Source organism: Cannabis sativa, chromosome 4, assembly GCF_029168945.1.
Source record: "Cannabis sativa cultivar Pink pepper isolate KNU-18-1 chromosome 4, ASM2916894v1, whole genome shotgun sequence".
Lineage (NCBI taxonomy): Eukaryota > Viridiplantae > Streptophyta > Magnoliopsida > Rosales > Cannabaceae > Cannabis > Cannabis sativa.
In genome coordinates, this window is record NC_083604.1 from 22,702,337 (window position 1) to 22,718,500 (window position 16,164).

Here is a 16,164-nt window from a genome sequence, read left to right on the forward strand (position 1 = left end):
CTTGCCCAAAGGTAGTATTTACATATATTAGTTCACATTCCATGAAGTGAGTTAATATTAAATGTATATATTTTAATTATTTGCCCAAAGGTAATAATTTAAATATATAAATTTATTATTAGTTTTTTGCTTGAATTAATACATATTTTTAAGAATTTTATTTGCCCAAAGGTAATAAAATTCTTAAATGATATGTATTTTTTCTTTGTTGTTAACTTCATGAAGGTAGATCATGTGTGTGTTATATTCTCACCCCAAAGGGGAGTTTATAATGACCAGTTGACTCTACAATATTTTCTAATGCATTGCTCATATTGCTTATTCAAGTTTTAATTTTTGGATTTTTCGGTCTCCTTTCTGCGAACAACAATAACGTTTTCATCTGAATTCTGAATGCTTCCAACTTTAAGACATGAAAACGAGATGTGAAAATTACTTTAGGCATAATAGATTTGGACTTATGCTTTCGAGAAGAAAAATCTGCTGATCTTATTCTAATATCAGAATTGTTGCCCAAAAATTCTTCATGCACATTGGAAAAATTCAAATCATCTTAGTCTCATTGCTATGAAACGTTTAATTCCTGAACATCTTTTGGTGGTTTGCCAAACACCACAAATGCTAATGAAATATTTCAAAGCAATGAAAAAAAAAATAACTATTTAACACTGGTGAAAACGCTGAAGCTGGACATCTTATGGATGAAATGACAACCATTAAGTATGATGAATTAAAAGGAGTGCGAGATTTTATTCTGAAATTGGTGAATGTTCAGTCCAAGTTGAAAGATCATAATATTCCTCTTCCTGACTCTTTCATTATTCATCGAGCTCTTCATGCACTTCCTGCCTCTTTCAGTCTTATCAAGACAGCCTACAACACTTATAATAAAACATGGAGTTTTAGTGATCTAATTTCTCAGTGTGTAGCTGAAACAAGCAAGCTAACAAAATGAAAAGAATGAGCCTTCTCACTTTGTTTCTCAACTCAAGCCCAACAAAGGATAAAGAAAATATGAAGAGAAACAACAACAACCAGAGGCTAAGGGATTTCAAGAAGATAAGTGAGAAGGAGTCAAAGCTTAAAGTGGCACTTATGTTAGCGATGATGTTATCTATGTTGGCATATTTATTCTTGAATTACAGTTTAGTGTTCAGATTGTCTTGAACAGTACTTTCTTGATTCTTACTTTTAAAGTAATTCAGTTTCGCTTCCGCGTTTAGTTAAACAATGATTTTCTTTTCGTTTTACCAATTATAGTGTTAACATTATGTTTGACTCCGAATAATTGGAAACTGTTTTTACTCTGATATTCTTTTCAAATTATCATTGACTTCCTTAGCTTCCTTTTTTAATGCTGTGAATATTGTGGGTAAGAAATCTTATATTAAGATAACATCCTTATTATTATGGCACGATATATCGGGTCATATTTCTAAACAAAAAATGATCGATTCCTTCTAGCTAAAATTCTTCCTCCTGTTGATGCTTCTGGTTGGAATACTTGTGCTGATTGTACTTGTGAAAAATTGACTAAAATAAGAAAGCAGACTGCTATCTATAGTCACTCTTTATAAGAGATTATCCACACTGACATTAGTGGACCTTATTCCACCACGTTGTGCAGAAACAAGTATTTATCACTTTTATCAATGATTTTTCTCGTATGGATTCACCTATTTAATTAAAGAAAAATATGACGCCCTTGATAAATTCAAAATTTTTCGAAATGAGGTTGAGAAACAATTAGGAAAAGTCATCAAAGTTGTTCATTCTGATCGTGGAGGAGAATATTATGGTCGTTATACAGAATCTAGACAACACATGGGACTTTTTGCAGAGTACTTACAAGAAAATGGTATAGTTGCTCAATACACTATGCCTGGTTCACCTGAGCAAAATGGTGTTGCTGAAAGGAGAAATCGCACTCTCATGGATATGGTGAGAAGCATGATGAGTAGAACAAATCTTCCAGAGTTTTTATGGGGTGAAGCACTTATGACTGCAACTTATATTTTAAATCATGTTCTCAGTAAATCTGTTCATAAGACCCCTTTTGAGTTGTGGATTGGGCGGAAGCCTAGTCTGAATCATCTTCGTGTATGGGGTTGTTCAGCTAAAGTACAGATTTATGATCCTAATTTGAAAAAGTTAGATCCGAGAAGAAATCGCTTTTATTTCATTGGTTATCCAATGCGCTCAAAACGTTATCGCTTTTGCTATCCTACTCGTGGTACGCGAATTGTTGAATCTCAGACTGCTAAATTTTTAGAATTTGATGTTGCTGAAAATATTCCTTCAACATCTCTTGAAACGGGGGAGTCATCTAAAGGAATTTTTATTCCTATGTCTTTTTCAAGAGATGATAATAATAGTAGTCTTATTCTTACTCTAGTTGATAACACTCCCATTACTGATGAATATATTGCTCCTAATATCTAAGATGACGAGGGTCCTATTATTGATGAGGAACCTATTATTGAATAAGGTTTTGTTGTTGATGAGGGTCATGTTATCAGAGAAATCTAATTGTGGAATATGTCATTCAAAATGATGGTCAATAAATAGAGGTTATTCCAGAAGTACCTCCTATATGGAGATCTCAGAGACAAAAGAAGTCAACAAAGTGTCATGATAATTTTGTTTATCTTGGAGAAGGAGAATATGATATTGATCATTTTGTGGATCCTGTCACTTACAGTGAAGCACCTAATTGTCCACATTCTTCAAAATGGATAGAAGCTATGGATGATGAGATTAAGTTCATGGACAAAAATAATGTATGTGTGGAAGTTAGTTCTAATACTTGATGGTTTCAAACCAATAGGTTGCAAATGGATTTTTTAAGAACTAAAAGGGATAAAAAGGGACAGATTGAAAGGTTTAAAGCGTGTTTAGTGGCTAAAGGCTTTACTCAAAGAGAAGGTATTGATTACACTCAAAATTTTCTCACCTGTTTCCACTAAAGATTCGTTCATAATTATTATGGATTTAGTTGTGCACTCTGATTCAGAGTTGCATCAAATGATTGTTAAAACTGTTGTTCTGAATGGAGAATTGAGTGAGCAAGTCTATATATCTTAACCTGAAGGTTTCGAGGAAAATGGAAATGACAATTTGGTTTGCAAGTTAAAACGATCCATTTATGGTCTCAAACAGGCATCTCGCCAGTGGTACTTGAAGTTTGACAAGGTTGTGACATCGTTTGGTTTCGTAGAGAACAAGTTTGATCAGTGTATTTATATGAAGATCAGTGGGAGTCGTTATATTTTTCTTGTTCTTTATGTAGACGACATTTTACTTGCCAGCAGTGATTTGTCATTACTAAATGAGACCAAAAATTTTCTGTCTTCCAATTTTGATATGAAAGATCTTGGAGAGGCATCCTATGTTTTGGGGATTGAGATCCATCGTGACAGGAATCGAAAAGTTCTTGGCTTATCTCAAGAAGCTTACATTAATCGTGTGCTCAAAAGGTTCAACATGGATTTGTGTAAAGCTGGTTCTGTTCCTATTCTGAAAGGGGACAAGTTCACTAAGCAACAATGTCCTAAGAACGACTTAAAAAAGAGAAGCAATGAAGAATATCCCATATGCAAGTGCAGTAGGGAGTTTGATGTATGCTTAGGTTTGCACTAGACCTGATATTGCTTTCATGGTCGATGTTCTTAGGAGATATTTATCTGATCCTGGCCATGATCATTGGGTTGCAGCCAATAAAGTTTTGAGATATTTGCATAGAACGAAGAGTTTTATGCTTGTGTATAAGCATGTCAACAATCTTTAAGTTGTTGGTTATTCAGATTCAGATTTTGGTGGTTATGTAGATGATTTAAAGTCAACTTCTGGCTATATTTTCACTTTTGTTGGTGCTGCTATTTCTTGAAAAAGTGTTAAATAGACTTTAATCGTATCATCTACTATGTATGTTAAATTTGTTGCATGTTATGGGGCATCTTTGCAAGCTTTATGGTTAAAGAATTTGATTTTAGAGATACGACTAGTTGATCCTATTTCCTCTCCTATACTAATCTATTGTGATAATAGTATTGTTGTTTTCTTTTCAAAGAATAATGAGATTAGTAGTGCTTCCAAAATTAAGGAAATAAAGTATCTCACTATTAAAGACTTGGTTAAGAAAGGAGACATTGTGATAGAATATTGAAAGACCAAGTTGATGTTTGCAGATCCTCTAACCAAAGGATTAAGTGCCATATTGTTTGATAAACATGTTTTTGATATAGGCATTTTATAATCTTTTGCTCCTTTGGGTTAGTGGGAGTTTCTTGTTTTATCTTTTGAGATTACATTTATATGTAGTTTACTTGTTGATGTTATGAACTACTTTGTGGGCCAATAATTTTTATTATTGGATGTTTATGCTTTCAGTTAGGCTTTGTTATATTCTCGAGAATAATTGAATTGAAAGCATGTAGTTCATATCTTGTTGTGATCATTGTATTTTAAGTATATTTACTAAAAGACAATGATATTCTGTTGGCTTAATTTTTTAAGCAAGTTTAGTGACACTTACTTATTTATTAAGTAGTGTATGTTTAATTTCACTGGCTTATTTATTAAGCATCACGGTATCAGTGAAATTGAGGACTGATAAGGATATTATGTTATTTTAAATTGATCACATGTTGAACATAATTCCTTACCACACTACTAGACTTATTGACCATGTCGATTTAATACTTTGGTATGTTGTGATTATGAATGTCTTTTGTTGAGTTAAAAACAATATGACTGTCATAGTTCATTATCAAAGGTTAAATTGGACCGGTATGTTGAGATGCTATCAGAGAACTATCATTTTTAAAAGTGGCCACAAATGTTTTCCTGTTGTTCAACCCATGAGTCGTTTTCAAACAAAATTATTTTAATATAATATATATGTATTAAAATCAATGTAGCCCAAGTGGGAGAATGTTAGACTTTTATTTGGGCTTACATTAAATTTTATTGGTTTTATTAAAACTTGGGCTGATTGGATAGTTCTTTGCTGTGTTAGCCCATGTTGTTGGTGATCAATTGTTAATGGGCTTAGCATCTGTGTGTAAAGTCTAAGTGAAGCAGAAGTGTGGGCTTTTCTAGTTGACTGAAGCCTTTGATGAGCAGGCCCAGCCCAACTAGGGTTTTGTAGCTAAGTCTCCTCCCTAACTCTATAAATACATATTGTCTCATCACAATTGTATACCTTTTGATAATCAGATAAATAAAATGATTCTGATTTAGAGATCTAGGGAGGAAGACTTAGTTGATAGTATTGTACTATCAAGGAGGAAGACTTAGTTGATAGTATTGTACTATCAAAGTGGAGTAACTGCTGTGGATCAAACAGAGATAATTGTTATGGATTAATCAGGTACGCATACCTAATTATTATATATTATTATTGTGTTCTATGTTATATACAAATTGATCTTGGGTTTATATTAATTTATCTAACAATTATTATTATGTGTATAGGAAGAAATCACAAATTAATTATTCTTATAATCTTAACTTTAATCAAATAGGGTTCTAGATATATGAACAGAAAATAATCACGTAAAAATAAAAAATAATTATTTGAATAAAGAATTCATATACACAATTATATATATATGAATCCAATTAATCAAAAATAATTATTCAATATATGAACAATAATTTGTCACGCTATATGTTTTCCAATAAAGAAATCCACCTCCTCATAGTCAAAAATAAATAATACATGTAATACAGATCTTTGTAATAAAGTACCTAAAAGAAACAAAACTTCAGTTACCCTAATCGGAAAAGGTTTAAGTGATCAACTAAATAATGACTAAGAAGATCTAAATTACAAAATAAAAATAACATGTCTATATGAGTATGATTTTTTTGCTATATGAGCATGATTGATCTAAGAGAAAATAGATAAACCTATAAACATATAAATATACTCAATATTAATTTTTACAAAGAAACAATTCAATTATAAACAATTCTAAATATCAGTTTGACAATTTCAACACACTAATTACTCATCAAATAACCATAATGTATACATCATGATAATTTTATTTTATTTGATATCAAATGATAGAGGTTAGTGAGGTTTTCAACCATGGAAAACACATTTTGATCAAAAAGTAATGCTCATTAATTGTATATCTCAAAGAAACCTAAATTTCTATGAATGTCCCAAATAAGATATAAACAATAAAGTTGTAATTAAAAAAAAAAAAAAAGTAGCAAAATTCTAGTTAATATAAGAAATAGAACAAATTGAAGATTTATACAATATTAGAATTTGAACTCTTAGAGGCCATTAGCAAAGGGGCCAAACTCGTTAGATCCCTTAGTAGAACACTACCTTAATGGTCTGAACACAAAAATTGTAGAAATCAAAATATGAATAAATTAGCATCATCAACAAAAGAAAAATTAAAGGAAAAAGACTTAATAATTACGTGACAAATAATTATTAATTGAATTAAAAAGTTAAGATTATAAGATTAATTCAAATTATTGTTCATATATTAAGATTACAATAATTTGAATTAATCTTATAATCTTAACTTTAATCAAATAGGGTTTATAAAAGAGGCATAAATAATCGAATAGGATTAGAAATACGATAATTAAAGAAAATTTTGGAACTCTATTTTTTTTTTTTTGGATTTAATGAGATTTATTTTATTTTTATTTTATTATATATAAATAAAAGTAACCCATGAATTTCTCATAAATCATTTTATTTTTAATAATAAACCATCTTATTTTTAATATAAATAAAAAGTTACCCATGAATTTATTAAAAATAAAAAATTATGTTATATAGGCACACTTTATATTGAATAGATATTTTTAGGGATAAAGGGAGCGTATATGAATGAGTGAATTATTGCAATCAATAAAGAATTTATTATAAATTATGTGTATGCATGCATTGGAAGGTACGTACGTAAGCACTTTATTATCTGTAATGCCCAAAGAACAAACGAGTAAATGATATATAAATATAAATATATTATTATTATTTTTAATGATTTGATCATTTTAATAAGAAGATAAGGTAATTAGCAGCAGGTGTGGTTGAACAACCATGCTTTAATAAGAATATCATAACCATCAAGTGAGACAAGCACAATTGAGTCAAAAGATCCATGTTAATTAGTTAAATGATTACATTATATAATTAATATATTTATATATAAGATTGGATTAGACTTTATTTACTCAAATTCTACACACCTCTTTCTTGAACAACGAACTCCTATACGGTTTCTTTATGGGCTTTTTTCCAGTTATAATAAAAAAGATAACAATATTATAAAGAAAAAAACTATTAACTCACCAAATAAATATATATACAGTCTACTACATACTCTTTCAACCCACACGACCCAGACTTTTTAAAATTAAAATTTTCGTGCGATGCAATGAGGTCGGCAACGATTAAAAAACTTCCGCAGACAAAGAAGCACTATAAATTCTAGCAATTGTCACCTGAGAGGAAGAACAAACTCAAATAAAAAAGTAACCATAATTGATAGAAAAAAAAATCTGTAAAAAAATTGGTATGAAACATTAATCGAACCTTGGTTTCTATTTCAAATTTCAATAAAACTAATACTCCTAAATTCAATTTATATATTCATAAAATATAGATTTGTAAGAAAAAAAATTTTAAGTTCCCGATCAATCCAAATCAAGTATAATGACCAAATATATATCACTACAGTAGGTAATATTATGACTGTTGCATTAACGCTTTTTTTCCAAAATTTTAATACTTGATTTATTCAATTCTGATCGCATTCATCATTCATCTCGCACCACAGATCTGGAAACATTATTTTTTTCATATATATAGTTGCATTACTGTTGGTCGTCTGTTTTATTAACACTCCAATAATTGATGTATCAATAATTACGAATTGACAATGCTACATTAATAGTTTTAGTCTTATTTGCAGGTATATTTCATATTGACAATCCAATACAAGGCTCTCATTAAAAAACATTTCTAATATGGTTAGTATTTTCATATATTTTAACATTAGTTGATTTCACGTTGGTTTATAGTGTTCTTACTTTTGTCTCTTCACAAAATATTCTTAACGTACAAGTCATTGTTCATTAGTACAATGAAACTTTGTTAAATTTTTTCTTAACAATGTTCAATCACATTGTTCATACATAGTTGCGCTTACATTATATCTTAGTTGCCTAATAGTTGTGCTACTAAAATATTATCATGTTAAAAATCAAGACTCAAAATAGACAATACACGACTCATATAGAGCAAACTCCATTGTGGTAAGTTTTTTTATATTACAGTGCCTAACAGCACATGTCATTGTTGCATTACAGTTTTCTCATAGTAGATTAACCATAAATGAATTTTTAAAATGTCAGGAAAGGGACGCAATTTCATTTCTCATGTTTTACAATGGACAGTTTGATCAAGGAATGAATTGTGTAAATTACGAAGTTAGTGGTGAATTCATCTCAATGGATTGCAAATATAAAATACGTGTACACAAGTTGAAACAAGTGTTTGAATACAACAAAGAAAGTACTCAATTGCAACTGAAATATCAAGTGAAAGAAGGTTACCAACCGTTGAGATAAAGGACGATCCAAAACTATTCTTCTACATCCAAGAAATTATATATTAAAAGAAAATTTATTTGAGTTTTTTAATTTTTTTCAGAACTTATACATGCGAAAATATTTTCTTTAATGCATTGCACATATTATTGATTTTTAAATAGTTGCTTAAAAATATTATAATAGAAACGTAAAGCATTAGTAACATTACATTTGCACATATTATTGATTTTTAAATAGTTCCAAAAACTTTATCTAAATTAACAAAATTATTGAATCTTCAATAGTTGCCCAACAATTGATTGATAGTTGTATAACTAATGTACTTATTTCTCCGGGGTGTTACTTAAAAGAAAACAATAAATAAAGTACAAAACAGTCATCCTCAAACCTAGGAAATCATCATCCCCCATCTCTTGCCAAGAATGCATCCTCAATAGACTTATGGTCAATTGTTTTAGTACAAGGAAAGCATATGTCAATAAGTTAGTTTGATTCCTGGTCAAATCCTATTTTTTTGCAATCACCCATGCAATCCAAACCAGTAATCAAAGAAAACTCTACAGCACTAAACCTAATACAACGGTCACAAACTTTTGCCTAAAATTTCTTTAGATGGCCTTGCTGAACCTTCCTCAACAAAAGATTGTGAAAAACTTGGGGATGAAATTTATTCTTGAGAACATCCAAGAAATGATAGAATTGAGTATCACAGAATATTTTCATCACATTCCCCATAATTTTGTTCATGATGTTGTTAATAACACTATAAGTACAAGTAGTGACACACTTAGACCTGCAATCATCAGAAGGATAGAATCAAAAACACAAAAATAGTTAGATGACATTCTATATATTTTTTTCATAATTAATTTCTAATTTTAAAAGAGTTTAATATTTTGTCCTTAAAAAATAAGTTACACGTTTCTTTTACTAAAATTTATATAAAAAATAGCACAAAAATGATTAGGTGACACTCTATATTATTTTATTCATTCTATTTTTTTTTTAATTTTGTAAGAGATTAATATTTTGTGCTTAAAAAATCAAGTTGCACGATTCTTTTACTAAATTTATTTTTGTCCCACATTATTTAGAAAGCATAGTGGTATTTTAATATGTACTATAAATACATCATTATTTATTTTATCATTTTTATCTCAATATGCTTGGATAATTGATTAAATTATTCTACTCAGTTAAATAGTTAATTTTTTTAATAAACTTCATCTAATATATGATGTATAATAATATCTATTTTATTATTTGTATATTTATACATTAATAATATTTGTTGTGTATTAAAAGATCGCTATGTTTGATTACTACTAGTGAGTTTCCACGTGCAATTGCACGTGTTAAACTTTTCATTTGAATTTTTTATCTTTATTTTTAATGCCTAATTAATTGTGATAAAATATAAAATGTGAAGTTAAGATTTAATATTTTCAAATGAAGTTAAAAAGTGTAAATATATATTATATTATACAATAATAATTATAAGCTAGTTACTTAATGCTAAGCGTTTTAATTACATATATAACGTGTCCTACATAAGATGTTTATTATTTAAATATATATTACATAGTATTTATAATATTTGTACATAATTTATATATTTATTTATATTATTTTGCAGATACTTCAAGTATCATTCGTAGTATTTGAAGTGCTTGATTCACTATCACTTTCGAGCAGTGAGATAACATTGTATTTGGTTTGACTCCCACCACTATATGCATCCGCTCTTGCTTTTAAGTAAATAAAAAATTTACTCACTGTAGAAAGCCTTGCAACCGATGATATGTTTTGATCCTGTTATTAATAATATCATTGAGAAAGATAATAATATTAATGTACGTTAATGAAGTAAATGAATTTAAGTAGTACAAATTACACTTGGGATGTGAATAAGCTCTTGTGCGGTACAATTTAACATCTTTTCTGCATTTTCGCCGAAGAACGTTGCTATTAGTGAGCCTGTGTGGTCTGTTAGTTGAGCTTGAAAGCGGCACCTAATAAATTCAAATACAAATAAATTTATTTAAATCACAAATTATGATAGTAAGATTTGTGCTTAATTGAGTTAATATGAACCTTGGAATTGTCTCAACAGATGATTCGTTGCAGTTGTAGCAGTTAAAACATGATGTTTGATTGTCAAGATCTGCTTTCTGGCGGCATTTTATGCAAGTCATGTACCAGAAGGGTTGTCTTAAATTCTTGATGGAGATTGATGCATTTATCCAAAAAGTAGTTTGCTAATAAAGCATAATATAGTTATTGAAATAAAGTATATAATATTATGTAAAGCCAAAAATAATTATAAGCACTATAAATACCGAGAAAAGAAACTAATTAGTTAATTAAAAGTTAAATAAAAATATTGTACGTACCTCTTGTGGAAGATTTTGAATGCCATTAATAGTAATGATATTATTATATTGAGGAGTTCTTAGAATAGTTTGACTTGGGAAGAGTCTTTTCTCATTGATAATGGCAGCAAGGTATTCTTCATTGTTAATGCTCCTATTAATTTATAGGATTAAATTATCAGATATATAAGAATTATTTATAGATAGGTGTAATAAAGAATAATTTATAAAAAATAAGTATGAATTAGTTTACCATTGACGAAGCTCATTTATTTGTGGAATATTTGTAAGATTAATAATAAATGAACTTTGTTGTTTGGATGATAAAGATATACCTATTGAATTGTTAAAAAAAATATATTATAAGATGTCTTTTAATAATACTAAATAATTAGTTGAAATAATTCTAACCGTTGTGTGAAACAACTTTCAGGCGTGTTCCTATTATAATAGGATTTTGTGGAAGAATTTCACATATTGTTTTTCCAACGGTCTCAGTTAGTTCATCCCACATAGTTAAAGTTTTGGGTTGTAAGCTGCACAAATATATTTTGTTAAAAATTAACATAACATATGCAGTAATTTTTTAAAACTATAAAACATATTAGTTTTAAACCTTTGATCAACAAGGAGAAATTCTTGAATATTTGCAGGTCCAGACTTTGTGTGGATTTTTTTTATTGGATCAGCACTTAATACAACTGCAACAATATCTGTAATTAACATTGAAAACAATATCATTAGTAATTTGACAATAATAATGATTATGAAAAATTAAAATTATATAAATATTACCAACAGAAGTTTTTGTATCAACGTAGGCATCTAGTTGATCAAGATAATACAAGTTGTAGAGATCTTCAAAATTCCATTGGTTTTCGTCAGTAGTTTCCTCAATTGATGTAGAAGTATTGAGGCTCCATTCAAATTGGTTGTCAACAATTCTAAACTCTTCTTGTACTGGCTTTATATAAGCATTGGAAATTAAGTAGACTTGTGAAACATTTAAGGTATCTCCGAAATGATGGATTGCATTGCCATACAAAGTAGCTTGTATACGATTTTTCTATTTATAATGAATCAGAAATATAGAGAATGATGTCAGAAAGTATTTTTTGTAGAGATTTTATAGCTAATTAATTAATAATCTTATATAGCTGAAACAAAATTTACATTCAATTTATATAGCTTATATAGATTTATGAGTTCTAATAAATATACCTCAATATCAGCAAGAATTATACGTTGGTACAATACTCCATTGCGAGAGATACGTGGGATAAGTTTTTCAATAACAGTAACTTTTGCTATCCATCCTCTAGTAGATGGTGTAATTTCTCGTAGTAATTTATACTGAGGATTCATCTTTGATCTGTAAAAAGAAATAACAGTAATAAGTTAAATTAAAATATATAATCAATATTGATAATAAACAGTGAAAAGATGTATAAGAAGAGAATCATACATAAGAACTTTTATATAGTATTGCTTAATAATAAGATTTCTTCATAAACAATGTTCAAGGTATGATTATTGTCAGCTTCGTTGCCTGATGGTGGTCTAATGATAACTCTTAAAGCTGATAAAGTTTTTGCTCTAGATAGAGCAACATATAATTGTCCATGAGAGAAAACAGGCTCTGGTAAGAATACACCAACAGAATCTAACGTTTGTCCTTGAACTTTGTTAATAGTCATAGCAAAACTTAATCTAATGGGAAACTGAGTGCGTTTAAATGGGAATATATTTTTTTCATTTTCCAATGGAGTAAAAGGTATTCTGGGTAAAAAAATTCTCTTTCCACAATGATCACCAGTAACTATTTCAGCATCAATAATATTAGAGCCAAATTGTCGACATATTAGACGTGTTCCATTACATAATCCTTCAGAAGTATTAATATTACGAAGTAATATAATTGGACAATTTAATTTTAGTGTTAATTCATGGGCTGGGAATCCACTTGGTGTTAAGCTATTCATGAAGTCTTCTTGTACTCCCTGTTCATTTTTATCTACGGTTTCATCAAAACTATAATATTTTATGGAGTTACCCGAAAATCGATTAATGAGAATTTTATTAATATGGTCAACATACTCGTTTTTCGGAGTTAAAATCACGCGATTGAGTATTGTATTCATATTTTCTGTGTAGTTATTAATATCTGGAAATACGAAATCTATTAAGTTATTTAGCGAAGTATCATCATCCTCATAAGGTAAAATCATCGATGAGAGTAGCTGTATCTTTCCATCTATAGTTGGCTCGGTTCCATTGCCAATATTTAATAAATAATTGCTAAATAAGGGATCTTGTTTGGCCCGCATATTGTCTGTTAATGTAATTTTAGTAAATAAGGGCCATAACTCAGATTTTACTAAACTTGCATTAATCATTTGTTCTCTTGTACCTTTAGGAACAACAGGTAATACTTGACGGAAATCACCTCCAAAAACTATAACTTTACCACCAAAAGGAAGAGTGGAATTATTTATGTCTTTTAACATATAGTTTAAAGCTTCAATAGCTTCTTTGTTTGACATTGGTGCCTCATCCCAAATAATAAGTTTTGTTAGTTGTAATAATTTACTTAAACCTGATTGTTTACTAACTGAACAAGAACTATAATTATCTAAGTGAAGGGGTATTTTAAATAGAGAATGAGCTGTTCGACCACCAGGTAAAATAGAAGCTGCAATACCTGAAGATGCAACAGCTAAAGCTATTATTTTTTTTGAACGAACTGCAGCCAAAATAGTCTTATATAAGAAAGTTTTTCCCGTTCCTCCAGGGCCATCAATGAAGAAAAGGCCAGTTTGATTGTTGAAAATTGTATTTAATATTAAGTCGAATGCATTTTTCTATTTCAAATTTAATAAATTAGCAGCTAATATATCTTCTTTGCTAACAACAATTGCTAATTGTTCATTAATCTCTTTATATTGTTTATCAATTTCGTTATCAGTTATGTAATTATCAACTAAGTTATAATCATTGATATCTTTTCCCATTGATTCTAGAATAAATTTAATGTGATTTAGAACATGAGTTTTGATTGTAGATGGAGTGTTCGTTATAGTATAATAATCTTCAGACATTGGTTGTTCAAATTTTTCCCACAACTCTTTAGGGTTAGTAGGTTTACAGTATACTAAGATGGTAGCAAACAAACGACGTAAGCTATAGGGCATATTAAATGATGAGGCTTCTGATAAACATTGTTCTAGATTTGTGTCAGCCTCTAATAATCCACTAAGTAAAGCAGCTTCTCGAAAAGAGGTTACCTGTTTACCTTTAACTGTCTTTAAATAGTGAAATGAGGTTGGCACACGAACATGATTTAATAATAAACGTAAAAAATACCTCTCACCTTCTATTGGGTTAACTGTAACAAGCCTACCAAAAGTTTCGAATCGCTTTCTAATGGTCCAAATTTTATATTGTTGGTTCCAAACAAAGTGTTCTGGAAACTCTCTGTAAAGTAATGTTTTAGCTTTTTCATCAATTTTATTCATTTCAAAAAATTCTGTCAACATAGATTTCGATATGTTATTATCACTTATAACATTATTTAAATAAGCTGTATCTTTAAAAGTAATAGATTGTTTATTTTCAAGATGAACTTGTAACACTTGTACATGTGGGTGCATCTCATTTAATGTAAATGCATATATTCTCCATGTAGCTTCAGGAGGAGAGACCCATCTACCAAGTTGGTAGAGATCTATTTCATTAATATCATTTTGATCATTTTCTGAATTAATGTGGACAGCAATACGATCATGTCCTTTATAGACATATTTGTATAAATATTTGACAGCTTTAATAGTTGAACAAATTTCTACATTAAGATGACAGTTATATTTTGCAAGTAGATAAGGATTATAAGGGATGACCCAACGATTATCTAGATTGCTACCTCGTATTTTAACTGATATGTTATTGTCTCTTCTTCTATAATTTGGATAAGAATCATTTCCATAAGTTGTTTGAGGGTAAAACGATTTCGGATAACGATTTCGACATTTTTTATTTTTCATCATGCATACATTTGTTGGATTAAGTTGACCACAAGGACCATGCATCATATGTTTAATGACAATGGAGAAAAGATATTGATTTATATTTTTATCGGGTAATTCAGCACAGACAAATCTGTCGAATGATTCTGGCGCTATAATTTTTGATTGTGGTTTTAAGATAATTAGAAAATGTGCATGTGGTAAGCCCCTTTTTTGAAATTCTATGACATAAATATAGGCAGCTACAAGTCCAAAAATTTGTCGTTTAAATAGATCTATTTTTAATTCTTCTAATTTTGCTCTAAAGATCCTTGCAACTAAATCTGGTCTATTTTGTACTTCTTCATTTGGAAGTAATTCTTCTTTAATTTACGGCCGCTTTGAATTACATGTTATTGTTAAAAAAATCCGGTTTCCCAAATCTTTGAACTAATGACATTGCATCGACATATCGTTTTCTCATATCTCTAGGTCCACCTATAAAGGAAAATTTGGTAAAATAATTCGTTTGCCAATTTGTGAACCTCGATTTTCTCCAAGTTGTATACTATCAATTACACCTTGATATAGTTCACACCTAATTTGATCTTGTTTTTTGCGAAGAAAATCTAGTCTAGACGTTTCAAGCTTCACATACATATCTACAACATATTGTTGTAACAGTCGACCTGCATGAAGTAGTATCCCTTTGTCGGTTGTTCGAATTTGTAATTTATAGCAATAGTATTCTCTACAAGAAACAACCAATCCTTTTTTATTCTTATTAGTTAATTTTTTCTCTTTTTCTAACAATTGTTCAGCAGAGGTGGCTCTAGTTGGATCAATAACTATTTCACTATCATGAGAAGTTTGATTTCTATTTTTATCAGCTCGATTAATTTTCTCATGCCAACCAGTTTTTCCATAAGGAAATAACAAAGAATATTGTAATGGATCGTAACAACCGTAATAATACTGTACTTTATGACTAAAGCCTGCATGGCTAAATACAACAATCTCACGATCTGTTGTTTCTCTAGAGGAGTTATCATCGATCCATACTGCAGCTACTTGTGAAGCTAAAGGAGCGTTGTATACTCTTTGATCTAATCCTACATTAGACTGTATGTGAATTGTGTAGTTCTGTAAGTTAGGAATGTTTCTTAGACTTCGGAAAAATAAAGAATAAGGATTCATAT

At 29.4% G+C, this 16,164-nt stretch overlaps 3 protein-coding genes across 4 annotated transcripts; all 3 read right to left on the reverse strand.

The window, feature by feature from the left end:
* Window positions 1-10,101: 10,101 nt before the first annotated feature.
* On the reverse strand, window positions 10,102-11,044 carry LOC133036470 (replication protein A 70 kDa DNA-binding subunit A-like). Of its 2 annotated transcripts, XR_009687106.1 has the most exons (4): window positions 10,986-11,044; window positions 10,687-10,763; window positions 10,487-10,604; window positions 10,102-10,404 (listed from the first exon to the last, which is right to left on the reverse strand). XR_009687106.1 is itself a non-coding variant. In XM_061113019.1 (3 exons), exons 1-3 carry the CDS (start codon window positions 10,785-10,787, stop codon window positions 10,234-10,236), a joined length of 390 nt encoding a protein of 129 aa, XP_060969002.1. In that variant the 5' UTR covers window positions 10,788-10,968; the 3' UTR covers window positions 10,102-10,233. The 2 variants fall into 2 exon arrangements, 1 of the variants encoding a protein (XP_060969002.1); XM_061113019.1 differs by lacking the exon at window positions 10,986-11,044 and having other exon boundaries at window positions 10,687-10,968.
* Window positions 11,045-11,064: 20 nt separating this feature from the next.
* Window positions 11,065-12,496, reverse strand: LOC133036471 (replication protein A 70 kDa DNA-binding subunit A-like). Its single transcript, XM_061113020.1, has 4 exons — window positions 12,186-12,496; window positions 11,760-12,030; window positions 11,581-11,677; window positions 11,065-11,500 (listed from the first exon to the last, which is right to left on the reverse strand). Exons 1-4 carry the CDS (start codon window positions 12,327-12,329, stop codon window positions 11,371-11,373), a joined length of 642 nt encoding a protein of 213 aa, XP_060969003.1. The 5' UTR covers window positions 12,330-12,496; the 3' UTR covers window positions 11,065-11,370.
* On the reverse strand, window positions 12,440-13,507 carry LOC133036864 (uncharacterized). The gene has a single exon (XM_061113627.1). The coding sequence runs from the start codon at window positions 13,505-13,507 to the stop codon at window positions 12,440-12,442; it is 1,068 nt and encodes a 355-aa protein (XP_060969610.1).
* Window positions 13,508-16,164: the final 2,657 nt, after the last annotated feature.

What these genes read in the sequence shown, in the direction of transcription:
- LOC133036470 (XM_061113019.1), bottom strand. Translation starts at nt 10,787, where the DNA reads ATGACTTGCATAAAATGCCGCCAGAAAGCAGATCTTGACAATCAAACA. An exon ending in TCTGTTGAGACAATTCCAAG is followed by an intron (nt 10,605 to 10,686) that starts GTTCATATTAAC and finishes TGAATTTATTAG; the next exon opens with GTGCCGCTTTCAAGCTCAAC. An exon ending in AGCTTATTCACATCCCAAGT is followed by an intron (nt 10,405 to 10,486) that starts GTAATTTGTACT and finishes TATTAATAACAG; the next exon opens with GATCAAAACATATCATCGGT.
- LOC133036471 (XM_061113020.1), bottom strand. Translation starts at nt 12,329, where the DNA reads ATGAATCCTCAGTATAAATTACTACGAGAAATTACACCATCTACTAGA. An exon ending in TAATTCTTGCTGATATTGAG is followed by an intron (nt 12,031 to 12,185) that starts GTATATTTATTA and finishes CATTATAAATAG; the next exon opens with AAAAATCGTATACAAGCTAC. An exon ending in TTTCTCCTTGTTGATCAAAG is followed by an intron (nt 11,501 to 11,580) that starts GTTTAAAACTAA and finishes ATATTTGTGCAG; the next exon opens with CTTACAACCCAAAACTTTAA.
- LOC133036864 (XM_061113627.1), bottom strand. Translation starts at nt 13,507, where the DNA reads ATGTCAAACAAAGAAGCTATTGAAGCTTTAAACTATATGTTAAAAGAC.